Source organism: Helicoverpa zea, chromosome 29, assembly GCF_022581195.2.
Source record: "Helicoverpa zea isolate HzStark_Cry1AcR chromosome 29, ilHelZeax1.1, whole genome shotgun sequence".
Lineage (NCBI taxonomy): Eukaryota > Metazoa > Arthropoda > Insecta > Lepidoptera > Noctuidae > Helicoverpa > Helicoverpa zea.
The window spans coordinates 5,670,266-5,697,673 of record NC_061480.1 but is presented as its reverse complement, the minus strand read 5'-3'; the positions used below and the strand labels follow the sequence as shown (position 1 = coordinate 5,697,673).

Below are 27,408 nucleotides of genomic sequence, written 5' to 3'. Positions count from 1 at the left end.
TGCTCTAAGTCTTAGAGTAACCTAAGAAGTCCTGGGTTAGCCCATAAGCAGACTAAGCAATTGCTTAGGGCATCAATACAGTGCAATCATTACCCAAGTGGCCCCTATGTATTGAAAGATTGTGATTAATGGGTAGGTACCAACATAATGTATATCAAAGTGCTTAGAACAGATTATGGGTAACTTAAACTAACGAAATTAAATATCTATAGCAATGTTTAATTTCAGTAAAATATGTTATTAATGGTTTTTGGTGGGTTTCCCGTTGAAAAAGTCGACGCATGAGACACATTTCATATGTAAGGAAGCGCGAGCGAAGCGAGCGCGAAATTTTTTTAGTCTAAGGACACGAAACAAATAAAAACCACTGTAAATTAACAAAGCAAAGTCAAAAAGTAAGATATGCACAGAAATGAAGTGCTAATGTACATGAAGCCGCGAGCGAAGCGAGCGCGATTTTTTCCTTAGAGTTTTCATGAAGTAAACATATCATAAAAAGCCAAAATGAACAAAAAGCTATAACGGACGTGCGCGAAAAATGATTTTTCGGAATAGAATGCCTCAACAATTAAACAAAGATAAATTGCGATCAGTGCCGGTTTTAACTCTACCAGCGCCCTGGGCGAGATTTCTACGGCGCCCTTCAACTGCAATTCAAACCCATACGAAAAACAGAGGTGTGTGTAGTTACCGATTGCGCGAGCGAAGCGAGCGCGAATATATATTTTTTTATAGTTAACAAGTCGAAGCAAAAATTACGTAAAATGTAGCCCAATCGTACATAAGTTATTGCTGGTTGGTGAATGCAAAAACACCGGAACATGTCTTCTGATTGCGCGAGCGAAGCGAGCGCGAATTTTTTTGTTATATTTTAGAACTCAAAACAAAAATTACTTAAAATTTTGCCCAAACGTACATAACTCTTTGTTGGTGTTGGCGCCTATGTATTATATTTTTGGGACTTAGTAGTACCGTAAATAAGAAAGTTCATATGGAAACTAGAAGTTACTTTCTTATTAATAAAAGAACTCAAAAACGACGCTACCTTTTTGCTAGGGTAGACTAAAATATTGTTGAAAAATAAAACAACTGTAAAGTGAAGCAAGCCCGAAAATTTTTGAGTTTTGGATCACTAAAAGTCCTAAACATATATAATAAAAAACGACTGTGAAGTGAAGAAGCCGCGAGCGAAGGGAGCGTGATTTTTTTTGAGTATTGGGACATTAAAAGTAGCTATATGTGATAAAAAATTGAAGCGTAAAGTAAGGAAACCGCGAGCGGAGCGAGCGCGAAAATTTTTGAGTTTTGGGACATAAAAGGAGTGTTTGTTCGAGAATTTCTCAAATTTAACGCGGAATTAAACACAAATTCGCTTCGGCGCCCCTGAGCCCGCGGCGCCCGGGTTATTCGCATACGCTGCACCATAAGTTAAGATGGCCCTGATGCTATCCATTCATTTGGATACAGTTCTTGTAAGTTGCAATCTTTGATGAAATTTAAAACAAAAATAGGAGTAACATTCTGATCAAGGATTGGTGGGGGCGCCTGCGGTGCCCCTTATATCCGGCGCCCTGGGCCGTCGCCCAACCGCGCCCTACCGCTACTAACTGCGATATCTGACATGGAGGCGCGAGCGCAGCGAGCGCGAATTTTTTTGGGGATGCAAAGGGTGAACCCGTCAAAATTGATAGGGGACGACCAAAGCGAGGGCGGCTATTGCTGTGTTCGGAAATATTGAAATCAAATAATTGGTAAAAAGATATTGTATTTTTTTAATATTACGTGATAAGTCACTCGATTTGCCGCCCCCTAGGACATGCCGCCCGCGTGCGGTGCACGCCTTGCACGCCCGCTTACGGCGGGCCTGGCGGAGGCCTACAGCGGCCAATATATACCTAAAAACAACACTCGTAGAAAATGCATACTTATAGGAAACAGGGGATTTAACCATTAAGAAACATATTAATTGAATCGAATAACATGACTGTGTACGTGCATCTAGAACCAGGAGAGTAAAATGTACCCCTAAGAAAAAGCTTTAAAGAAACGCAGTTTTATCAACAAATGTAGTCTAAACCTTAAATATGTTTGTTCTAGAGAGATAACAATTTTGTAAAAGTCCCGATATTAGCTATTTATTCGCATTTTGTACTGTAAAACACAAAATATCCTCATTATGACGAGTTTAGGTGCAACTTTTGAGCACGTCCCAGTAGTCGTCATAATAATTCTAAAATTGACGGGTTTTGGGTCAAATAGGAGTTTTAAAGTACCAATAGATGTCACATTAAAAAAATATATCTTCTATATTAAAAGTATTACAAATTGCATATTACATCGTTAGCAAATAAACTTAACTATCTAATTAAACAAAGAAACATACCACAGACCCCACTGGAGTTATGTAAATCAAGGCACAAAACCACGTGCTGAGTTTCACTTTTGACAGCTGAACTTCACGAAAAAACTATTTTGTTAGGGCACACACTTTTCGAATAACATATCTCAGACGCCATGAATGTTAAAACCCCGTATTGTAATTTCAATTGTGCAATATATTATCAACAATATGTTGACATATAAACCGGGCCATTTTAAGTTCAATAGAAATAATAAATAAAAGTTTTTAGATTAATTGACGACTATTGGGGCATGACGACTTCACCCGCGTTTACCTTACTACATAAAATATTGTCTTCAAAACTTTTTGTTTACTAATGATTGAATATATAATAATTACCTGTTCTTGCGTTAGAGGTCTTAAAACAATTTCATCTCAACAGCGTATTAAAAAAAAAACACAATCATTTTTGTAAGTCTCGCTTATGTAAAGCTTGATAAAATTTTGAAAAATTCTGAATCTAACTTGTATAATTAAAAGTTAGTTAGTAGTCGATGACAAGAGTCTGTAGCATTTCTCGGTCTGCCACCTTTGTATACGTTCCTTAATGAACGCTAAGAAGTTCTAGGAATGCACTAACTAAAATGAATCTTCAGGACCTTTATTTTATTAAGTTCGTTGTAACTATGGCAAATCTTTCAGTTAAAGAAATTCCACTTTTTCAGTCTTTCACAATAGCGAAAACTTTTTTACAAAAAAATAAAACCGATTTCCAAAAACACTAAAAAGTAAAAAAAAAACGAATTTTAGGTGCATCGGCCTAGAAGTCGGTGTCTAATGGATGTGGAAGTCGGTTTAATTTTTTTGTAAAACAGTTTTTTATTTACAGCTTTTCAGTGATACGAATAGTTGTTACTATCCATATAAGTGGAAAGTTCTCATCAATACAAAGAATATAAGCCCAAATACGAGGCATTTTACATATTCAGTTGTCGAGTTCCCTCGACCTTCTCTGGTCTCCATCATCAGGTCAGCTCCAAACCTTCACTGTTGCAAAGGTCTCGTCAATACAAATAATATAAGCCCAAACACGAGGTAGTTTACATATTCAGTTGTCGAGTTCCCTCGACCCTCTCTGGTCTCCATCATCAGGTCAGCTCCAAACTTTCACTGTTGAATAGTGCTTTTAGGCATACACCTGAGTGTCAAGTTTTTACCCTATGTATGCCTACAACTTTCGAAGGTTGCCCTCGATTTCTCAGGGTTTCCATCATCAGATCCTGACCTGATGACTATGGGACCAACTGGCAGCTATTCCGTGTCGAACAAAAAAAGAATCATGGAAATCGGTCTATAAACCTCGGAGTAATCGATGTACATACATAGAAAATAAAAAAAAACATACCGGCCGAATTGAGAACCTCCTCCTTTTTGGGAAGTCGGTTAAAAATATGTTTGCATCAAGTCAAAATCAAAAATTCTAACACTTTTTGAACGTCAGATACAAAAGACAGCCCCCAAAACGCGCACCCTTCACCACTTCCTATGTGTTTTTGCTGGGAAGAAGAAGTGGCGCAACAAACTCCCCAGAAACACATGTGTCTGTAGGTTAGAAGAACCTTTCAATAATGTTTTACACCTATTTCTTTGATCTGAGGTTTTACATATAAATGTCGGCCGACTGATTAGTTTAGTGTTTGTTTAGTCTGTATAAATGTCTATCTAGGGTATTTTCCAAAACCTTTTACAGATGAGTATCAGGCAGGAACTTATACGGAGGTCATAATCATTTTATTTTATTTATAATACTGATGGTCAGTTTCACTGGTTACTGAGGTCTCTGTTTGCCCATCAGGAACTAATCTGACAGATAAACGTTCAAAAGTTCAAAAGTCATAACTTTTGATTTCTTAGAACGGAACTCAAATCTCTCGACATGTGAATATATCATCTATCTAAGTAGCGTGGGTTTTATTCACAAAATATTTACATTGATTGAAAAAAAAAAAAAACATAAAATAAACTTATCTAAGTAGCTAATTATCGTCCTATAATTTTGAGAATTTATAGCGGATGAAAGAAAAATCCTGAATTAAGGAAAATATCACATCAAATATCACAATATCATATCTGAACATTGATTTACGAGAAAAAACTCAAGTTCAACGATTTGTATGTAATCTATACTAATAAAGAGGAAACATTTTCTTGTTTGGCAGTAATCAAAAGGCTCCAAAACTACTAAATGGATATGAAAAATTTATTTCACGTTGGAAAACTACACTCTTCGCGAGTGACATAGGCTATATTTTATCCCGATACGGGAAGAAGTTCCCACGGGACGTGGGTGAACACGCGAGAAAACAGCTGGTACCTAATTAAATGAGTCACAAAAAGTGACTGACAAGATTTTCTTTAATTTTGCTTTCACTAATTAAAATAATATTTAAATACGTAATAAGTACGAGTAAACACATCGGCGTCTACTAGTCTCATTGATATCATACAAGATAAATCTTCGACAAGGTCACAGACCGCATGCGGTTGTTTTTTTATCTGTTTTTGCATTAAATACTTTTTATTGTGGCTGGCTGTTGAGTTCGTTTATTTTTTTGTCTGTGGTAGTTGAATAATGATGGCTGAAAATTGAAATACATAGTAGGTATAGATATTTACTGTAATATTAGATTATAATGCTAATTTAGGTAGGTAAATAAACTCCTGAATTCAATTTAGGGTTATGAAAATAAACATAGCTGCTTCCTTTAGACACCGAATTCTAGACTTATGTACCTAAGTATTTTTTGGTGCTTTTTAGTGTTTTTAGCTTGTTGTTTTTTAGTTTGTTTCTTTTTGTAAAAAGTTTTTTTTTTTTTTATATATATATTGGAAGAAAACATGGATACAAAGTTTGTGCATTAGGTCTAAAAGAATTAGGTAGTACCTAATTCAAATCTATAATATAAAAATGAATCGCAAAATGTGTTGGTAAGCGCATAACTCAACAACGCCTGGACCAATTTGGCGAATTCTTTTTTTGTTGTGTTTGTTATTGTCAGGAGAAGGTTCTTATGAAAAAAAAATAGGGTAAAGTGGAGAAGTCAGTTGACGGGAGCGAAGCCGCGGGCAAAAGCTAGTACTTAATGAAGCTTCCTAAATTTATCACACGCTTACTCATACTCATAGGTAGTCATAATATTCCTACAAAACAAAGTCAGGTGATGCTTCTGTTGTAAGAATTATCGATTTAAAAATGGTCAGCAACCTATAAATACAGCAATAAAACAATGATTCACCATCACTTTCATTTCAACCAGTTTCAAAAAACCCGGTCAAGTGTAAGTCAGACTCAAACATGAAGGGTTCCGTACCATCTCTACTTTTATACTAATGTAGTAAAAGGAAACATTTTGTTTGTTTGACCTCTAAACTATTGAACTGATTTGAAAAAATATTTCACTGTTGGGCATAACATAGAAGTTACATAGGCTATAATTGTTCGGGTACGGGAAGGAGTTTTCCTGGAATGCGGGGAAAACCCCTAAATTTTAATGGAAGTGAAAAACATATTGCGCCGACCCTACATAAAATTGGGAACAGGGCAGGAAGAAGAAGAAGAAGGTTCCGTTTTACGCTTAGGGCACGGAACCCCAAAAGAAGAACTTTAAAGGAAAAGTGGTCAACCACCTTGGATGCGTTTTTACGTAAAAGGGAATTTTGGTGACATCACTTTTGTTATAGGAAATATCGGTACTCCTATTAATAGTTTTCTCAAGTGTGCTTTTGTGGTTTGATATGTAAATAAATATATTTCTAAGTGAGTGCACAATGATTGAGTGAGTTATTAAGTCGTTTTTCGCAGAAAACCATGATGTATGTATATATAGAATAGAATAGAAGTTTATTGTTTTATATATCCTGCGATTCTACTTGTATCCTGAAGGACTTATTTATAACTAGCTTCCGCCCGCGGCATCGCCCGCGTAGAGTTCGGTTATATCGCGTTTCCAAAAGAATTCTTTAAAAGTCCGGGATAAAAACTATCCTATGTTCTTTCTCAAGGTCAACTCTATCTTTGTACCAAATTTTATTAAAATCAGTTCAGTGGTTTAGACGTGAAAGCTTAACAGACAGACAGACAGACAGACAGAGTTACTCTCGCATTTATAATATTAGTAGGGATAAAAAACGTTTTCTTCACTAAATGTACCCAATATCTGAATATTCTGTAAAATTAGGTCTGTACCTAGTTTTAAAAATTCTATCTAAGTACTCTTCAGTATTTTACACGCAAGGCACAAACACTCATTTAGATAACTTCCTTTTAAATAAATTCTTATTATTTAACCAACTTAACCAACTTGTTTTTAAATAAAACGAGCACAAAATTAATTTATGCACAAGTTCACGCGACTCTGTCACAATTCTCTAAAACTGCTGAACCAGTTCCGATGCGGTTTCGAGGCGTGTCAAGGCGACTGCAAGTGACATCACCTGTCTATTGTTTTTCTTATAGTTTATTTATGGTTTCCTAGTTGACGTTTATAAGTATGCGTTACACAATGATGAAATGAAACTTTGAATAATCAAGTATTTTTGTACCTTCTCATCATTATCATCTGCCGAGCCTTTTCCCAACTATGTTGGGGTCGGTTACCTGGTAACCCGGTAACCCAGTTACCCGGGCTATACTGACCCCTTATCATCAACATCCATTCTTGTAGTTAGTGATATTATGTATACTATTCATATGTATACGCATAAAAAGTAGCCAATCTCTCAGCCCAGCACAATATTAAATATCCCACTTGGTTTTGTGTTGTAGTTAATCATCACTAGTCGCCCGGGCCTCGTCCCTTTCTCAGCAATTTGGACAGGTCGATGTGGGTTTGCGCCTATTATTAAATGGCGGGCTATATAGGCAGTATTTAAACGCCCAATAAGTACCTAAGAAGTATTATGCTAGTTTCAAGTTGGCAATTCCGATATTAATTCCGTTTCAGTTGGTTGAACTTGTTTGCATAAAGATATGTCCTTTCAGGCATGTTTTAATCAGCATCATACGCTTCTAACGTTCGCTCTAATTACTTACTAATTGTTTCCATTCGAACTATTATGTAACAGTTAGTATTTATTATGTAATCTTTAAGGCTCATTTAACGAAAAATATAAATAATTTACTGTGAACTTGGAAGTTTCTTCCCGCACCCGGAAATAAAGTAGCCGAAATGACTATTATCTGTGCATATGCGTTATCCATCCTGATATATAAACTTTATAACTGACAGAAATCCATTCGGCAGGGAACAAATATCCATCAAAGGCTAATATTATATGAATAAGATATTAAGGGCTAGGAAAAATCATCATCCTCCGAGCCTTTTCCCAATCATGTTGGGATATTTGGCATTAATTCTGCGAGACAATAAATTGAGGCTTGGGTGTAGGATTAGGTCCTAACCTATGCACGTCCCACCCTCTCGCCTTCGTAAATTAACGCAAAATATTTTTCCAAGCATTTTAGTGTCATGATAAGGTTTATTTTACTTCTAACATAAATAATATTCATAATAAACACGACAGGTGTGATGGGCGTAAAACAGGGTCTGTAATCAAGCGACCTCAAGGCGCCAGGCCGGTCATCCATCATTTTCCTTACGCTAATATTGTTGGTCAACGACTATAATAAATATAGGTGCAATAATATTAAACAAGTAATCCTTGTTATGAAGAGGAAACATTTTTTGTTTGTTTGAAGTTTTGAACCCTAACTGATTTGAAGAATTCTTTCACTGTTGGCGAGCTACCCTCTTCGCAAGTAACACAGGCTATATTTTTTCAAGGCATGGACAGTAGTTTCAGAAAATATTGAAATTAGGAAGGTTATCAAATATCTTTATTTTTAAGCTGTTGTCCCATAGATACACTTTAATTAACTTCAATTAGGCGTGATCTTATCAATCGAGGCAATATTACACTTACAAGGTGATTTTTGATGTCTTTGTTTAATTCTTAGTAAAGTTTATACTTGATTCAAATGTAATCCAATAAACTATTTAATGTCAAATGTAAAATTGTAGTAATAGAGTAATAATATGGGTAGGTGTCTTAAAATATTGTTTGATGTATCTGGGCCCCGATTCTCCTAATTTTACTTAAGCGTCATACGATTCACGTTCGACTCGATTCGACTGAGATCCGATCCCGACTCGATTACGATTGAAGCGTATGTGGCATTCCGCTATTTTTTCTTTGAAATAAACGTTTTTATCCTTTTCTGTCATTTAATAATGAATCATTTTGTCTGCAAATGATTTACGATTGCAAAATGATTGTACAGCAAACTACCGTATGGACCAAAATCACCAAAATAGCAGACCAATCGCACACCAATCAAATGTCAATCGAATACGATTGGTCTTTTATTAGTAGCAGAATGCCCGATATGGTTAAAACTGCTATTGCGATCATATTGCAATTCGATTTCTACTCGATTTTGACATCATTAACTTAGGAGAATCGGGCCCCTGTTTAACTCCGAAAATGTAACCTGCTGTCATTGAACATCCTTGGCAGTCGTTACGGATAGTCAGAAGCTAGTAATTCTGACAACCAGTCTTACTTAGGGCCCCTAAAACCGAATGTTATACCCCTTAGGGGTATTACTTAGCTGCATTCGGTTAGACTGGAAGCTGATCCCAACATAGTTGGAAAAGGCCCGGGAGTAGATGATGATGTTGAGTTCCGAAAGTTAACGTATCTTGAAAAATTTATTAATGCAAACCTAATAATTTTTCAACTTTTTGTTTGTCTTATAAAGAATCATTTTGATAACTTGAGTACTTGATAACAACTTAGCAGGATGTTATTGCTTATTGGCACAATCAATATGAGAAATAATGACATGCTAGAGTTAACGCAAATATTGTTTTTCCTCGTATCTTACAAGGTAAGTTGCAAGTTAATTTAGATGGGTAAATATAGGTATGACTATTTATAGAAACAAAATATTAAAGAATGAGTTTTAATTACAAAGGCTAAAAGAAGATAGAACATGTACCTAACAGTATTGGCAGATTTTTGGGGCTTTCATAGTACAAAGTTCACAAACAATTATGGCCATTTACTAAATTGCTTAATAAAAATACAAATAAAATTGTTTTTTTTTTCGCAATTTTCTCATTCTGTTGACCAACAATAAGATATACAAGTTGGTAATTATGCAGGTAAAAACGTTAATTAGTCAGATTAAGTAGTAAGATTGTTTTATTTAAAAACAATGTTCTTCAAACATCTTTGAAGAAACTGTTTTGGAAGGCACGTTTTCAAGTTGGGAGGGTCCTGGCTGTCATTTAAACATGTTTGGCAGGCTTTACGGGCTTTTTTGGTCAGAAGCCAGAAAATCCAGCAACTAGTCTTACTGAGTATCGTGTTGCCCGTGGTAACTGGGTTGAGGAGATCAGATATGCAGTCGCTCCTTGTAAAACACTGGTATTCAGCTGCATCTTATTAGACTGGAAGCCGACCCCATACATATACAACTTGGGAATAACATTACGGCTAAGAAAAGAGTCAGAAGGAACCAGTCCTACCAAGGAATCTTATCGGTTTACTCAGGTAACATGGTGAAGGAGATCCATGTTATGTGGCACACTGATACTCAGCTACATCCTATTAGAGTGGAAGCCGACCCCAACATAGTTGGGAAAAAGGCTAGACAGAAAGCCAGATAGAAGGCTAGATTCAGCTGCATCACACGGACGGATCGGTTTCAGACTTGAAGCCGATCCCATATACAATATATCATACATTCGTGTACATAGTTGGGAAAATCCTAGGCCCCTGATGATATTTGTTGAAACTATCACACAATGCTACCACGACGTCTGGGGAACGCCCTTGACGCGTGACACGTAATCTCACAGTGTGTCATCAGTGTCATCAATGTTGTCAATGTGAACTGGTTTGAGATTTTTGTTGATGCTGCTCTCAACGAGAGAGATTGGATATGGAAGTTATATCAGGATTAAAAATCTCAAAAAGATGAAGTTCATTAAAACACTTTTTAAGCTTGGATTAATTGTGATCTATTTAAGTACTGTACCGGGATAAAATATAGCCGTATCTCTGGAAAAGTGTAGCCTTCCAACAGTGTTTTTTTTTTTTTAAATCACTTTAGTAGTTTCGAAGCCTTTAGGGTACAATCAAATAAACACCATAATAAAAAAAGGTTCCTTTTAATTAGGACTTTAGTACAGCAGATTTCTTTTAGATTATCGCGAAAAGACAGAGATGAATTCTTATTTTATTGAATACTGAATTGTACTTAAACATATTTTTAGGAAAAACAACCTTTTGATTATATCTGAAGCCTTCATAAAACTAAAAAACCTACCAAATTGAGAACCTCCGTATTTTTTGTTAGCTTTAAAATTCTCACGCCACAAACCGCAGGTTAGCCGCCAAAACACAAAATGCTACTTAAATAAATAAGTATCTATTTTGTTACCTCTTGCTAAACCTTGGCATTATAAAACTAAAAGCTTCACAAACAAATGTAAATGTTATGTCATCTACCACAAAATATAATATCACTTAAAAGTCATGTTAGGCATTTAACTTGATAGTCTTCTTGTGTTAAAGACTGAATAAACTATATGATAATAGAGCCCGGCAGGGCCAATGCCTGCCTGGGCTGCGGGATTGTTCGAAAGAGTTACCGCGGCCCTGGTGCATAAAAGGCCTACGGCGAAACACGACGGCTTTTAGTCAGTAAGAGTCTGACACTCCCTCACCGCTGTTAACCACAGCGGGAGGGGTCATTTGATGATTTTTGACGTCGTTAAAAAAAATGTTGCTTCAAAATCAGTAAGATTTAGGCAAGTACCAATGCAGCTCTTATAAGCTTGTATGTACTTTCTATGTACTATAGGGGCTGGCTGTCATTGATCATCTTTGGGAGTCGTTACGGTTTAGTCAGTCAAGTCAGTCAGCCAGTAAGTCTTACCAAGAGGCATTGGATTGCCGGGTAACGGGGTTCAAGAGATCAAATCACATCAGATAGGCATCAATCGCTCCTTGTAAAACAATGGTGTTCAGCTATATCCAGTTTGACTGGAAGCCGACCCAACCTCGTTGGGAAAAAGCTATGCGGACGATATTTGCTAAGTATTTTTAAGTATATGACATCCCTCTTGGATTTTTATGAAAAGCATAAGAAAACTGCAGTTTATAACGCTGATTAGGAACACAGAATACAGACAGACATATTTATATGATTATTCGTAAAGATGCAAGACTTTTGACATTGGTTTAAAACTGCTAATTTATCATCCTTTGCTAACCAGCTACGATGGAGGAGGTACATAATTAATTTGAAGTACCTACTTCTTATTGTTTGTATGTAGGTCAAGAGCATGTCATTATATCATATTTGTTTTGTTAGTCATTTGTTATGTTTCTAATTGGTAATTTGTTAAACGCAAAGTTATGTGGGCGTACGGCCGTGCTTACGAATTTATGAAATTTTAAGTAGGTTGGTATATCTATGTTTATACTTGCTTCTGCCAGAGGCTTCACACGCGTTGCCAAGAAACTACTTCATGCATGCGGATAAAAGTAGCCTATATAATATGTCCCTTCTCAGGCTCTCTAGACTTCGCTATAGGCAAAGTAAACAGTCTATCTGGAGACTAGAGAGCTTTTGGTTCAGTGGTTTTTGACGTGAAAAATGGACAGACGGATAGACAGACAAAGTCATTTTCCCCTTTTATAAATTTTATAATATTACATGATATTTTAATGACACATTATGCCCTATAAAAAATCTGTTCATATCTTTTACTACATCTGAGATTTGCCGATGTATTTTTTAAAATTATTGTTTCTTTGACAGTACGCCTCTGCATCGTGGAAGGCCGGGGGTTGTACAAGCGTGCGCCCACGCATTGTCCTATCCTGGACAAGGAGAAAGCTGGCGTCGAATGCGTGTTGGGGACTGACAGGTAAATATCATCTGTATTCCTGAATTCGTGTATCTTTTAAAACAGTTGTAAATGCCACTACTAACTAAGTGATTTAAATAAATCATAATCATATCCTTGGATTGGCCAAACCTTCGCTTTGAAATTGAATTTGGCCGCCAAAGTATAATATAAAGTCTACTGTTCAAGAGCTTTCTTATGACAAGGTAACATTACTTGAATGTTCATTAATTGTTGCACGTTTAAATTTTTTGTCTAACTTATCGTTGAACCGTCGCATTTTAAAAAGACCCTGTTTTTGATAACGATTTAGTGATCGCACGCGCGACTGCTGGTCACGAGGTCTCGGATTCGATGCTCAGGTTGGGCCTGTTCTCCAGTTGTTTCGGACAGAGTATAATATGTGTAATGCACAGCTGGCTGATCTAAATGAAAACAGCCGCCGCGCCGTGGCTTACCTACCTGCAACTGGTCTAGACGCCATTACTACAACAACATAAACTTCTGTTTCCAGACTAGACTGTCTCCGTCGCATCAGCAAAGGCACGGTGGACTTCGGCGTGTTCAGCCCTGAAGACCTGATAGCGGCGCAATGGGCCAACATCGATGTACTGGTCACTAACGAGCTCCGGTTTAGAGCTAGTGAGTATAATATAGAATAATATGTTTTTTTTAACGGACTTCCTAAAAAGAGGAGGTGCTAAATCAGTCGGGTTCTCTTTTTATATTACGAAGATTCTTCTTATGTTTATGTATTCTGAGATTAGCTGTTTCCCGTGGTTTCAGACACGTTCTTATAGAACTATGTTCCCTGTATGTGGATAAAAAGTTGCCTGTAAATATGTTATTCTGATTTGTCTATAAGTTACATACTGACAAGCCATAATACAGACAAGACATACAGACACTATTGCCAAGTTAAATCAAAATTCATACAGTAGTTTTTGCGTGAAAGAGGAAGAAACATCCATGTCCACCACTACGTGTTTATAATATTAGGTAGAAGTGTACCTGTGTACAAGGATAGGATTTACAATAAATATCAGCTACATAATCAAACTCTTGCCATTTCAGGACCGTACGCCCGCAATATAGTCGCCATAGTGAACAGACGCATCCTACCTGACAGCTCATCGACCTTACACGCGGTGCTGAAGAACAGTACGCTCTGCCATCCGGGGGAGACCATGGATGATCTGCGGCCGCTTAGCGAGACATTATCCGGGGTAAGTTGGGGACAAAAATCATCCGAGCCTCTTTTATATTGGGGTCGGCTTCTACTCTAACCCGATGCAGCTGAGTACCAGTGTTTTACAAGAGGCGACTGCCCTATCTGACCCCCTCATCCCAGTTACCCGGGCAACCCAATACCCATTGGTTAGACTGGTATCAGACTTACTGGCTTCTGACTACCCGTAACGACTGCCAAGTATGTTCAATGACAGCCGGGACCTATCCTACTGATTTGTGGATTGGACCGAAATAGCCTTGAGGCTTAGAAATTTTGACGAAGCCCGATTGATGAACGTACCTGCCAGACCATAATTTGGCTGTAATAATAATATTATTAGAACCAAAATATAGCCCTGAAATATCTTTGTCTTTTACCCCGTTTAAAAACTCGGTAATGACGTGTCAACACCACTACAGATTTTATCCTAACTTCTCATTACAATGTGACCCTCATTCGAGAGGAATTAACTAAATCAAATCTTTCTATATATTTCCAGTATCTAGAGTCACTGGTCCTGGAACGTGTGTGTGACCCGACACGCTCCAACACTGAGAACAAGCTGAAGGCTCTCGCTGACTTCTACGGCAAGGCGTGCAAGGCCGGACCCTGGGTGCCTGACAAGAACCGAGATGATGAACTTAGTAAGTGTGCTATACTAAACTAATACATGTAATATAACGTTGAAGAGTTTCTTTGATAGAAAGGTTTTATTTCAGAAAATACTGGACCAATATGAAAATTCCTTTAGTTTGAGATAGATTTTAGAAGGGTATAGGACTGGAGTAGGAAAGCGTTGGCATCTCTAGGTTGAAAACAAGAACAGGAAAATGACATGATAATCGGCAGAAAGTATTGTATCCCAGATTCTAGTAGTATTCTAACAGACACAAACAGGTTTGGCAAAAGCTAGTAGCTATTCTGTAATTCTGCCTAGAGTTATCCTCGGTACTAACGTTTGTAAGAATGCTAGGAACATCAAGCAGTCGCGATGTGAAGTCTGGCGGAAAGCTTTGGAACTATTTATTCATGAGTCTCATTGCTAAGAAGTAAGGAACACGGCCTCTACTTGAGATATACTTATTCCTCTTTATTTCCTTCCAGAACGACAATTCCCTTCACTCTGCGCAGCGTGCGCCCGATCCTGTACTGCTGCAGATCGCTACTGGGGCAACACAGGCTCCCTCACATGCCTGACCGAGGGCGTCGGTGACGTCACGTGGGGAGAGGCTGATGACATCGCTGCTTATTTCAATGTGAGCTCTATTGAGTAGACATAAGGTTGTAATTCGACTAGCTCAAGAAGTTCTGCTGCTGCCCAAACCAGTTATACAAGCAGCCCGATACCTCTTTCTATGACTGGTGTCAGACTTACTAGCTTCTGTCTACCCGTAACGGCTGCCAAGGATGTTGCGGCTGCGAGACCCACCAATTTATCGTGCCCTTCAAAACACAGAAAACCCCCTCGTCACGAAAAATATCCACGGACCGATCTTACCAAGAGTAGCTCAACCTTATGATCGATCGATCCGGACTTTATACACCATCGCATTTTAACGTGGCTTTGACTTAGCCATGAGCTTTTCTTAGAAGAAACATTTGTACATATATTCAGCATTCCAGCTTCGTCCTATACTCATATACTTCATATCTCCATTGCAGATCAATGACAGTTCAAGTCTATCAGGCGCGGATAACTTCGCATACCTCTGCCGTGATGGTACGTGGCGAGATCTGACACAGGAACCCTGCGTTTGGCTGAGGAGACCTTGGAATGTTATTGTTGCTAAAAGGTATGTTTGGTACATTTGTTTATTTACTAGAGCTTATAGTTTAACCTATGTTCTGTGGGAAATCTGTTCTGCGGAACTGGAGTGGCTTTCCTTGATAAATGAGAGCTGGAACACTGAAATAATATTTAGAATTGGAACTGCACTTCTAGAGCAGCTTCCTGGATAAAAAAGTGGTGCAATAGAAGACTCGGATTTCGAAACGCGTCCAATGCCGATTTCAGCCATGACGGCTGTTCTCATATAATGAGATCAGCCAGCGGCGCAGAACATATTATAGTGTACAATCATTGGCGCGGACACAAGTGCACTCACAATTCTTCTACTCTCATAGCGCGATAAGACGACAATCCGACACCACCGAAGAGAGATCAGGCGCAGGACCGACATTTACGTGCTATCAATCACCAACTTCCAGTCTACGGACTGCTTTTGTTTAAGTTTCTAAAACCCGCTAAGCGGGTTTTTTTTCCGACGTCAAAAATCATCAAAAGACCCCTCCCGCTGTGGGTTAGCAGCGGCGAGGGAGTGTCAGACTCTTACTGACTAAAAACCGTCGTGTTCCGTCATAGGCCTTTTATGTACCAGGGCCGCGGTATCTCTTTCGAACAACCCGCAGCAGCGATTTTTGCCCTATCCGGGACTTATTACATATAAGCTAACACTATCGTCCTCTTCCAGAAAAGCATCAGAAGCAGTAAGCAAGTTAGCAGCCGCCCTCACAAACAGCTCGGTGACAGTAGACCGGCACTGGCGCGGCGCCCTCTCAGCCCTGCTGGAGAGCAACCAGGCGTTACCGGAGCCTCTCCATCCTCCTCGAGCCCCGCTTGATTATCTGGCGCGAGCTGATGGCTTCCGTGAGGCTTATAGTCAGGCTGGCTGTCATCCGCCCAGGTAAGGCTACTGCGGCTACACCATAAACATCTTCCTCTATATAGGAAGACGAATAGGAATATAGAAGGAAGAGGAGTATATCCCATTGCGTACCTACTCCCTGATAAACTGCCTATGTACTCCTTTTCTTAAATACTCCCCTATATACTCTCTTATGCACTGCCCGTATATGCTCTCTTGTGTACTACGCCTAAATAGTTTTCCTTATGTTCTCCCTCGTACTCTCCTTATGTCTCTCTTATTTAATCCCCATATATTCATTCTTATGCATTTTTGTACTTAGTTCCCTTGTACTTCTGTACTGTTACGTACGTACTGCCCTTACATACTTCCTTATATACTCTCTTACCTTATTATTGTATGTACTATAGCTACGTGCTCCCTTTTGAACTATCCCTTTGTATACTCTTATGTACTGCTTTATGCACTCTCTTATGTACTTCCCCTGATATACTCCATTATCTACTTCCATATGTACTCCTTTATGCACTCTTCCTACCTTCTACTCCTATATACTATACACCCTTACATACTAGCTTACTAACTTAACCAAAACCCCATTTCAGACACATAAACTTCTGCACCACCTCTCTCCTAGCGAAGAACAAGTGCGACTGGTTAAGCGAGGCGGGCGCGGTGTACGGCATAGCGCCCCCCCTGCAGTGCGTCATGAGGAGTAGCACCCAGGAGTGCATGGCGGCGGTGGAAGCCGGGGACTGTGATGCTACTGCTGCTGATAGTGACTGGCTGGTTGCTGGACTTAGGTAAATGACAAGGTCTAAGAGAAAACGATTTAAAGAGTCTTCTGTGTTTCAGAAGACAGGAAATTTTGTCGAACGTGAATGTTGATGAAAAACATAAATTAAAAGCACTCTAAATTGGGAAAACTTGAGTGAAATTATGGGTAGTCAGTGGCCAGGAAGTCTGTTTCCGAAATCTTGAAACACTCAGGTCGAACACGCAAAAGAAAATTAAACATTTAAATTTCACGTTTTTTAGATTATTTAATAGCTGCCCAACACTTCCATGTAAATACTATTTTATATAGCAGCCGGGTTGGCTGCAATCACATCTGGGGCCCGATTCTCCTAATTTTACTTAAGCGACCTTCGATTGACGTTCGACTCGATTCGACTGAGATCCAATCCCGACTCGATTACTATTGAAGCGTATGTGGCATTCCGCTATTTTTTCTTTGAAATAAACGTTTTTATTCTTTTCTGTCATTCAATAATGAATCATTTTGTCTGCAAATGTTTTACGATTGCAAAATGATTGCACGGCAAACTACCTTATAGACCAAAATTACCAAAATAGCATACCAATCGCACACCAATCAAATGTCAATCGAATACGATTGGTCTTTTATTAGTAGCAGAATGCCCGATATGGTTAAAACTGCTATTACGATCGTATTGCGATTCGATTACTATTCGATTTTGACATTATTAACTTAGGAGAATCGGGCCCCTGATCATGACGATGTGACCGAGGATAGTACATACATTCTGACGAGTAGCCAATTCTATTCACCGTTTTTCTTGACAAAATCCAAATCTAATCATTGAATCTTCGTATTATTTCAGAGACTACTCCCTAACACCGGTCCTTCACGAAGTAACGCCAATCGTCGAAAAAACAAGCACGATAGTAGCCTACGTGAACGCCGACTCAAAAATATCCAAGATGGCCGATTTACGCGGCAAACGCGCCGCTTTCCCTCGCTACGATGGCGCTGCCTGGCATTCAGTGCAACGTTACATTACAGAACACGAGAAAATATCCTGTAAAGACTATGTAGAAGGATATTTTAAGGAAATCTGTGCTCCAGGGCTCGATGGAAAGAAATGTTATGACGCAGGAGAAATGGAAGCACTGAACTCGCTGGTCGAAGGAAAGAGTGATGTCGCTTTTATTAGTATGGCGACTTTTAATGCTTTTAAAGGTGAGATTTACCACTGAACTTTTAACCGTTTTGAAAAAAAATAAGGTTCTCAGTTTTTGTCCACTCGAATTTTTAACTTCCCCATTTTGACTATAGTTACCGGCACGGATATTGAGCTCTCGGCGGAAGAGTGGGGAACGCTTTGCGCACCGTAATCCGGCATCAGGCAATAAGGCAGTAAATCGCTTTTGCGCAGGTGAAGGTCAGGGCTCAATATCCGTGCCGATAACTATACCTACTCAACTTTTTGACTTCCCCTTTATGACATACAATGCGACTACCCAAGTTTTATATGGCCGTGATTACTTCATACATTAATGTAGACTCCTTATCCTACCTATATTTATAAGGAAAAATCTTAACTGACATTTCTTTTACAGATAAGAAAGGCGCATCATCAGAAGAAGTGAAGAAAATCGTCCCTCTCTGTCCGGAAGGCAACCAAAAATACTGCTTCGTCAGTTGGTCCAACCTTGGCCACATATTTGTCGCTAAAAATGTCACTGACATCCGCAAACACGAGATAATAAACGTCTTCACGAAGTTGGACCAACTGTTTGGCAAACATCCGCCGTTCCACAATGCTATGTTCTCAATGTATGGGCCATTTAATCATGAAAATGAAGTAATATTCCATAGTAATACTAAAAGTTTAGCAACTAGTGCTGTGTTAAAAACTCATCCTTACGACAAAATCTCATACAACCTCGAACTCTTTGTGTCAAATATGACAGATTTCACTTGTGGTTTTGGCGCGAAAATTACGCCATCTTTGTCCATGTTGTTCGTAACTCTAGTCGTATTTTTAATTTATAGTTAATGTTTAGCTTTAGTTGAAGGCTTTGTGATGTAAATAATAAAAATTTTTTATATTTTTTAGTTGTGGTTTCATTTAATGGCAATCCTTAACTTTTACGTCTTCGTACTGGGCTGGGCTGGCTAATAAGTTTCGTGCTATGAAAAATATGAATAAATTATCCACACTGAAGAATACTTTCTCGATAATCTCAGTTAAACTGTACTAGAGGCTGGCAATCTCGAGTACAGTTTAGGTCGTTCAGTCAGAGCAATGTGAATATTTCAAATGAATATAATGTGTCAGTCTCATAGAAAATAATTTTATTGGAGGCACCCGGAACAACCCTTTTAACTATGCTATCGAAATTCACTACCATGAACATCCGCGGGGCGATGGAAGTTTAACGAGCTTGCCAGGCTGTGTTATTTTGAAGTAACGAACTTCAAAGTAGATAGGAGTAGTTAGGGCACCTACGCATTATGCGGTTAGCCGGACTGCGGTCAGCCGTCCGGCTAACCGTAGGAAACGGTTGCGCTTGCGGTTAGCCGGGTGGCGGATAGCCGCAACTCCAACCGGAAAGTGCGTTTAGAAACCGTAGTGGTTTGCGGTTGGTTTTTATCGGAATATTCTGCGGATTTAGTATTCCAGATTGCTGGCCTATTTTGTATCTCGATTATAATTTTTTCGGTAACGAAATCCATATTAATAAAGTATTAGTTAAATGCGCGAATGTTGGTGAACACGTTTACCGTCAATGGCGGGCAACCGCAAACTAGCATATCCGCGTAGTGTGTATGGCGACCGTCCGGCTGGCCGCCGGTCGGGCCGCAGCGCTCAGAACGACCGGAGCGGTCGGGCGGCAGCCGCGTCGTAGTGCGAATGAAAACTACATTCTCGTACAAATTTTTTATTGCGGTCAGCCGCACGGCTGACCGCAGTCCGGCTAACCGCATAATGCGTAGGTGCCCTTAGGGCCCCTACGCACTGTGCGGTTAGCCGGAGTGCGGTCAGCCGTCCGGATAACCGTAGGAAGCGGTTGCGCTTGCGGTTAGCCGGGTGGCGGATAGCCGCAACTCCAACCGGAAAGTGCGTTTAGAAACCGTAGTGGTTTGCGGTTGGTTTTTATCGGAATATTCTGCGGATTTAGTATTCTAGATTGCTGGCCTATTTTGTATCTCGATTATAAATTCTTCGGTATCGAAATCCATATTAATAAAGTATCAGTTAAATGCGCGAATGTTGGTGAACACGTGTACCGTCAATGGCGGGCAACCGCAAACTAGCTTATCCGCGTAGTGTGTATAGCGACCGTCCGGCTGGCCGCCGGTCGGGCCGCAGCGCTCAGAACGACCGGAGCGGTCGGGCGGCAGCCGCGTCGTAGTGCGAATGAAAACTACATTCTCATACAAACCTTTTGTTGCGGTCAGCCGCACGGCTGACCGCATTCCGGCTAACCGCACAATGCGTAGGGGCCCTTACACCTTAGGTCTAGCGCCTTTCGCCAAACCAGAGTCAATACTCGGGTAACTATGGAACTCTACACTGAGAAGTGATATGCTCTTGGCCGAATTTAAATTTGCCGTCAAAGCGCGTGTGTAGCGATACAGACGCGATACAAACGCGCGTCTACAGTGATAAAAGAAACAACAAACTGCTCTGTAACTTAAAAACGCATATTATATAAAATATGGTGTGCACAGGTCTTAATTTACAAGGTGCACTACAGAGTTTTGCTTTTAATTCCAATTTCAAAAACTAAACGCTCTCGTCATTTGTTTATCATAACGTCATTGTCAAATAGCAAAACGTCATTAACGTCAAATTTATCAAAACAAGACGTGATTTTCCCGCGACATCAAAACTTTGTGAGTGTTTTTAACACAAAAACTTTTCATTAACAATGAATCCTACAGATTTGAAAAACTTTATAGAAGCTTTGGACACGGTAAAGAAAGATTACACATGTGGAGTGTGCAATAACATATGTAAAGAACCCGTTGTACTAAAGAAATGTTTTCATCTAATATGTGCGGAACACACCGGTTTGAAACTCTGCCCAACCTGCAAAATACCTTTAGATGACTGTTCCACGTACGTCGATGACCAGTTAAAAGTATCTATAGACTCCGCTAAAGAGTTAGACAAGATATTTGAGCAATTCCGGCAAAAGGAACCCAGCGTCGCGTCTACTAAGAAACCTACTAAGAACGACTCCGTTCCCGCGTCTGTTAAGAGCGCTGTCACTTTATCTAGTGCTAAGAAACCTCTGTCTGACAAGACGAACTCCCGCCCGGACTTAAGCGAGACTATAAACTCGAATTTTAGCTCAAAATTCAACAAAACAAATGAAAAACGCAACAATAAAGGTGAAACAGCCCTCCATATTGTCTGCCGTCTCGGTAAGATCGATAGACTTAAGGAGTTACTGAGTTTAGGTGCTAATACTAATACTAAAGACAATGCTGGCTGGACGCCTTTGCATGAAGTCGTGCAAAATGGCCGATTAGACCTTGTAAAACTGTTATTACAGTATAATACTTTGATAGATGTACCTGGACAAGGTAATGAGACTCCCCTACATGAAGCCGTAAGATACAATCATGTAGAAATCGCTGAAGAACTCGTAAAGCATGGAGCCGATATGAACGCAAGAAACTGTAAAGGAGAAACGCCATACCAACTAGCTTCGGTCGATGTCAAGAACAGATTACGGCTTGCAAGTGATAATATACTACAAACGCAAAGCGTTAACGTCTCACACATCGCAGCAGTGTATACGGAGATAGAAAATGATGATATTCGCTTGTTTTGCGTGTCCCAGTATCGTAGTCTACTTAACAAGCTGAAACTGCTAGCCAAACACCACAGCAATGTTAATATTGAAGCTAAATTTACGAAAAAGGTCACGCATTTGATTGTAGATACCGAAGACAGAGTATGTAGTCCTAGTTTGGATATTTTGCAAGGAATCGTCAGCAGCGTTTGGATTATATCCTCAGAATGGGCAACAAAGTCTACCGAAGATCATTTGGAACCTTTTGAGGATTACGAAGTCCAAGGCGTTGGAACTAAAACATATATGGGGCCAAGAAACTCTCGGTTTAATAAGTACAAACAGTTACCAGGCATTTTTAATGGCTGCCATTTCTATTTACATAATTTTAATACTAAATATGAGATTTCAAAGTCAATCGTACTAACGAAAGCTATATTAACAAAATTAATCACGGATGCCGGTGGCATAGTATTACGAAGGGCGCCGAACCCAGAATTGATACCGGAAAACGAGAAATTGGTACCATACCATGCAAAAAAAGATGGCAAGCTAGTAAATTGTTCACATTATATAATATTTAAAGAAATGTATGAGCCTATGTATAATATGCAGCATTTAAAGGCTCTGCCAATCGGTTGGTTGATAGAATGCATTGAAAAATACGAATTGTGTGAACCTTGGTAGCCTGTTTTTGGAAATTACAGAAAATAATTGGATAAGTATCTTTAAAGTTGAAGAATATTTTGTTTTAAATTTATAAGCTCTCTATTATTGTACAAAAATCAAAATTTTCATTGACGATGTAATTTATAATTTAAGAGAGATGATATGAAATTATGGAGCAATATCTAAGTATAGAAATGTCTTAATCTGCAAATTGGATTATTTTGTTTTACTTGACTAAATAATGAATAGTTAAGTTGTGTCAAGTTTCCAGTATTGAGCCAGTAGTTTCTAAGAATGTTTCAAACATACTTACATAATCTTTTCAGACATTTCATTCATTCATTCATTGAAAGAGTTTCTATAAGTGAAACCAAACCACTGGTTTCAAGCAAGGATGTGTTTATATTAATGTTGTGTTTCAAAAGATGCATAGAAAAGTTATTTTATTACACATCACATTAAATGGAAGCCATAATAATTTATTTTTAAGTTTAGTATTTAATTAAATAATAAGAAAAATACGTTTAGTAAATAACTAAATAAAAATGTTACATATAAGATCATGTTGTATAAGGCGCTTTGCACACGGAGCAACTATAGTTGAAGCAACTATCAACTTTTTGGAAGGCTTCTGTGTGGTTTCTATTTAATACTAATAATGGCGTCTTAACCGATTGTCGGCCACGGCGGCTGTTCTCATATAAGGACATCAGCCAGCTGCGCAGGACATATTATAGACACAAGCATTTGCTTGGACTCAGGTGCACTCACTATTCCTTCACCTAAAAAGCTAGTTGCTCCATGTGCAAAAGCAAGTATGATCGGAAATTAGTTGTGAGCCGCCAATTAGTTTGGCGAGAACTAGCTACGTATGAAAAAAGACATCATTATGTTGTCATCTACATATTTTTTTTGTAACCATGAAGTTAGAAATTATTTTTGGGATAAATAAATAAGTTATATAATTTTTAATAATATGTTTTTATTTCTTGAACCTACTGTAATTTTTGTTTTGTTAGAATTTCAGTGGTAAAATAATACAAGTAAATGTATAACAGAATAAATTTATTATTCAAAATAAAGTTCACATTTTCTCTATCTATGTACAATAATCACATTAGTTAATATTTTATTATCTAGCGAACTAATCATAAAATAGGATAATTTCAGCACAACTTTGCGCAACTTTAGCGCAATCTCAATATAATGTTCCTCTAGGTAGACTTTTTAATAAATTGCACTCGCTAAATTATAAATTATAGACTAACCTCCCCACTCAGAGACATTTAATGGTTACTTAAGCCATTCCTTAGTGAAGGATTTGTATGACATTCCGTCACTAAGGAGTGACTTAAGTAATCATTTCAACATTTCACATGTCTCTGAGTGGGGAGGTAAGTCATACATTATCATAAATTTTATATTTATTAATTTATCTGACAAATAAAACCTATTTGAAAGTTTTAGGCCGAATGTATTTTTTTCCGTTACCATCAATGTTTCTATATATTGAGACAAAGTTCTATGTAATGTTTAGCCGTACAATGAAATTAAAATTCCTTTAGGCATAAACTATAATTTTAAAACATTAAAATTCTATCAAGTACAATAGGTAAGTATACCAGTGGGGCCCACCAGGGCCAAAGCCTGCCGGGGCTGCGGGATTGTTCGCGCGAGTTACCGCGGCGCTGGTACATAAAGGGCTTAAGAAGGAACATGGTGGGTTTGAGTCGGTAAGAGTCTGACACGCCCTCACGCTGCACCAAGCGGGAAGGGTCATTTGAAGATTTCGTAAATCAAAGTAGGTACGTACAGCACACAACCATTATATAGGAAACATATTGACAATAAAATAAAGTGTGACTGAAAAGAGGTACTAAGTACGATTCCCGAGTCGCGACAAGAGTCAAAATAATTTCAGTTTTGCCTCATTGCCCGGCTACGAACCCGCGTTTCCATGGAATAAAATGGAGTACATACCTGTCCCTGAAGTACTACCTATCCCTATGACAAGTTTTAGTGTTTTTTCATAACTTATAATAAGTTACCTTCACGTGTATTTAGTTATTTTAAAATCACTACTTACAGCCAGTTTCTTTATCAAAAGTAAAAGCAAAAGTTGTCATAAAGTAAAAGTAACGGTCAAATTCGTTTTATCTTTTAGTTTTGCTGTTACTTTAGCCATGAAATTTGACCGTTACTTTTACTTTATGACATTACTTTGGCTTTTACTTTTGATGAAGAAACTGGCTGTATAAAAGATTTTAATTCATATCATAGAAGTTTTTTTGCATAAAATTCTCAATTACTATAGAAATTTAGACAAGATTTATATACACAAATTAAAATTTCAAATATACATACAATAATAAATGCTTATTCGAGTAAAGTCTAACAGCCAGTTTCTTCATCAAAAGTAAAAGTCAAAGTAATGTCTAAAGTAAAAGTAAAGGTCAAATTCATTTTTTCTATTAGTTTTGCTGTCACTTTAACCTTGAAAAAACGAATTTGACCGTAACTTTTACTTTAGACATTACTTTGACTTTTACTTTTGATGAAGAAACTTGCCGTAAGTGCACACTGCAAACTTTTGGTCGGCCGATTGTTTGGGCTCATAAATCAATATGAACATGAATGGTAGCACGCACATTACAAAGATCAGGTATTTAGCCGGTATCAGACCTACTGAAAACTTTGAATGGAATCAAGATTTCCTTAAAAAAAAAATTGCCGACTGTTTAGTCTGCAGTGTGCCAGTTACCATAACAGAAAAAATAACAATAAAATTAAGCAATATTCTAAGACAAGATAAACTAAAAAATACTGGTTCAAAGAATGTTCAGTATAAGAAAACAATAGTTAACATATAATATTAAGACTCAGATGCACCATTTAACTATAACGATAACCAAACTATAAGAAGCCGTATACTTGCCGCCCATTGGTCAAAATATATAAAACATTGTTGAAAGGTTCTTCTAACCTACAGACAGACATGTGTTGCTGGGGAGTTTGTTGCGCCACTCCTTCTTCCCAGTAAAAACACATAGCAAGTGGTGAGGGGTGGGCGTTTTGGGGGCTGTCTTTTGTAAATTTCTGACGTTTGAAAAGTGCTGTTTTGCAGCCAAGTTTGAATAAACGATTTTTGATTTTGTTTTTTTATTTCTTGATTTTGAAATCGCCGATTTGAGAACTGAAAATGTTTCGGTTATCGTTATAGTTAACTAGTGCAACTTATGTTGAGTAATTAATTTAACGTTTACTTATAAAATTTACATCAATTCATTTAAATATTTAAAGTCTTAACATATGGGTTTTACAGTGGCGAGCCAAACATTTACCGGCGTACCACAAAAATGTTAAGTTTTGACAAAAACAACGACATACTAGAAATAGAAAGATGAGTAAAATCAACATGGAATAAATATTGGAGTCAAAAAGAAATTTTCAAGAGGATGCAGGTCGCTTACAACAGGTATCTGTGGAGATCAAAGGGGGAACCCTATGTTCAGCAGTGGACGTCCTATGGCTGAGATAATGATGATGATGATGAATATGCCGACAGACATCAAAACAAAAGTTATGAATTCAAGTCTCTTGCCATGCCTAACGTACGGATGTCAGACGTGGAAGTTGTCTTCTAAAGCCATAAATAAAATTAGAACCTGTCAAAGGGGGCTAGAGAGGAGCATGCTTATACTTCGGCCGTTCAGAGAATGCGTTCCTGACACCTATCAGTTAGTCACGACTAGTGATGGGCACAACATAACACTGAGTTCGTTACCGTTCCTTCAAAATGAACCGCCGCATTATTTTAAGATTATTTTCGTTTTAAATTGGCGGAATCATTTGTTTTATATTTTAGTTATTTAAGTGGAAACCAAAAAAAGGTAATATTCATATAATAAAATTGTTTTATTTATTCTTTGTTACAAGTACATTGAATTGAATGTGCGAACAGAATATTAATCAGACTCCGATTTGCTTGAGGAGGTGGTGTCTTCATCATCATCTTCGCCTACATGTATAATTATATTATTATCAATAACAGAATCAATCCTGATATCTCGGTCTAACAAAAGCCGGGTAATCAAATAAAAACAGATCGAAAACACTTGAAAAACGTGGTCTATGCGCACGAAACGACAACGGACGACTGTTTTAGCGTCACAAAATGGCGGCCCATAACGCCATTTGGGGTTACCATTTTTAATCTAAGTATAAAAATGCGGTTTGGTCATAGTTTTATTTTTATATTTCATAAACGTTATAATTAAGTCTTATAGTCCATTATTTTCCAATTCTTAAAAAGAAAATCAAAACGTATTATTTTATATTATAACTGTATAAGAACAGATTACGATACTTGCCTGTTATTTTTAGCACAGCACTACAAAATATAAACCGCTGACATAACCTTGTAATAGCGCAGTATAGATTTAGAAAAATATTGTTTACCAAGTTATTTGACACTCAGTTTGGCACAAAATTATAACATTCATTGATTATTGATATAATAATGTTGTTTTAATGCTCCTCAATTGTTAAAACGGTAAACAACCAGCAAAAATATTTTTATCGTAACTGCAACGCCATTGCAAAGTTACGTCGTCAGTTCAATCGCGACGTGTCAGGAACGCATTCTCTGAATGGCCGAACTATAACATACGGAAGATAGATAAGGTAAGACAAAAAGATAAGAAAAACCGCCAAAGCGATCGACGCCGTACCGTTTGCACTAAAACAAAAATGGAAATGGGCCGGTCATGTCGCAAGATGCACAGACCAAAGATGGACTGCGAAAGTAACTTCGTGGAACGGCCCAACGGGGAAAACAAGCCGAGGTAGACCACTAATCAGATGGGAAGATGACATCAGAAGGACAGCTGGTCCAAACTGGAGAGACATAGCCCAAGATAGAGACGCATGCGCATCTTTGGAGGAGGCCTATACCCAATCAGGGGTTCTTGCGGACTAAACTAT

At 38.2% G+C, this 27,408-nt stretch overlaps 2 protein-coding genes across 2 annotated transcripts in view; both read left to right on the top strand.

The window, feature by feature from the left end:
- LOC124644131 (transferrin-like) overlaps positions 1-19,063 on the top strand; it is a 39,396-nt gene extending 20,333 nt beyond the window's left edge. The window contains exons 2-11 of the mRNA XM_047183361.1: positions 12,237-12,345; positions 12,839-12,966; positions 13,399-13,550; positions 14,055-14,199; positions 14,660-14,811; positions 15,218-15,348; positions 16,027-16,239; positions 16,806-17,003; positions 17,826-18,184; positions 18,565-19,063. Coding sequence (XP_047039317.1) covers positions 12,237-12,345; positions 12,839-12,966; positions 13,399-13,550; positions 14,055-14,199; positions 14,660-14,811; positions 15,218-15,348; positions 16,027-16,239; positions 16,806-17,003; positions 17,826-18,184; positions 18,565-19,004 — 2,027 coding nt within the window. The 3' untranslated portion in view covers positions 19,005-19,063. The remainder of the gene's footprint in view (positions 1-12,236; positions 12,346-12,838; positions 12,967-13,398; positions 13,551-14,054; positions 14,200-14,659; positions 14,812-15,217; positions 15,349-16,026; positions 16,240-16,805; positions 17,004-17,825; positions 18,185-18,564) is intronic.
- A 1,422-nt stretch (positions 19,064-20,485) lies between these two features.
- LOC124644132 (BRCA1-associated RING domain protein 1-like) lies at positions 20,486-23,397 on the top strand. Its single transcript, XM_047183363.1, has one exon. The coding sequence runs from the start codon at positions 20,884-20,886 to the stop codon at positions 22,441-22,443; it is 1,560 nt and encodes a 519-aa protein (XP_047039319.1). The 5' UTR covers positions 20,486-20,883; the 3' UTR covers positions 22,444-23,397.
- Positions 23,398-27,408: the final 4,011 nt, after the last annotated feature.

What these genes read in the sequence shown, in the direction of transcription:
- LOC124644132 (XM_047183363.1), top strand. Translation starts at nt 20,884, where the DNA reads ATGAATCCTACAGATTTGAAAAACTTTATAGAAGCTTTGGACACGGTA.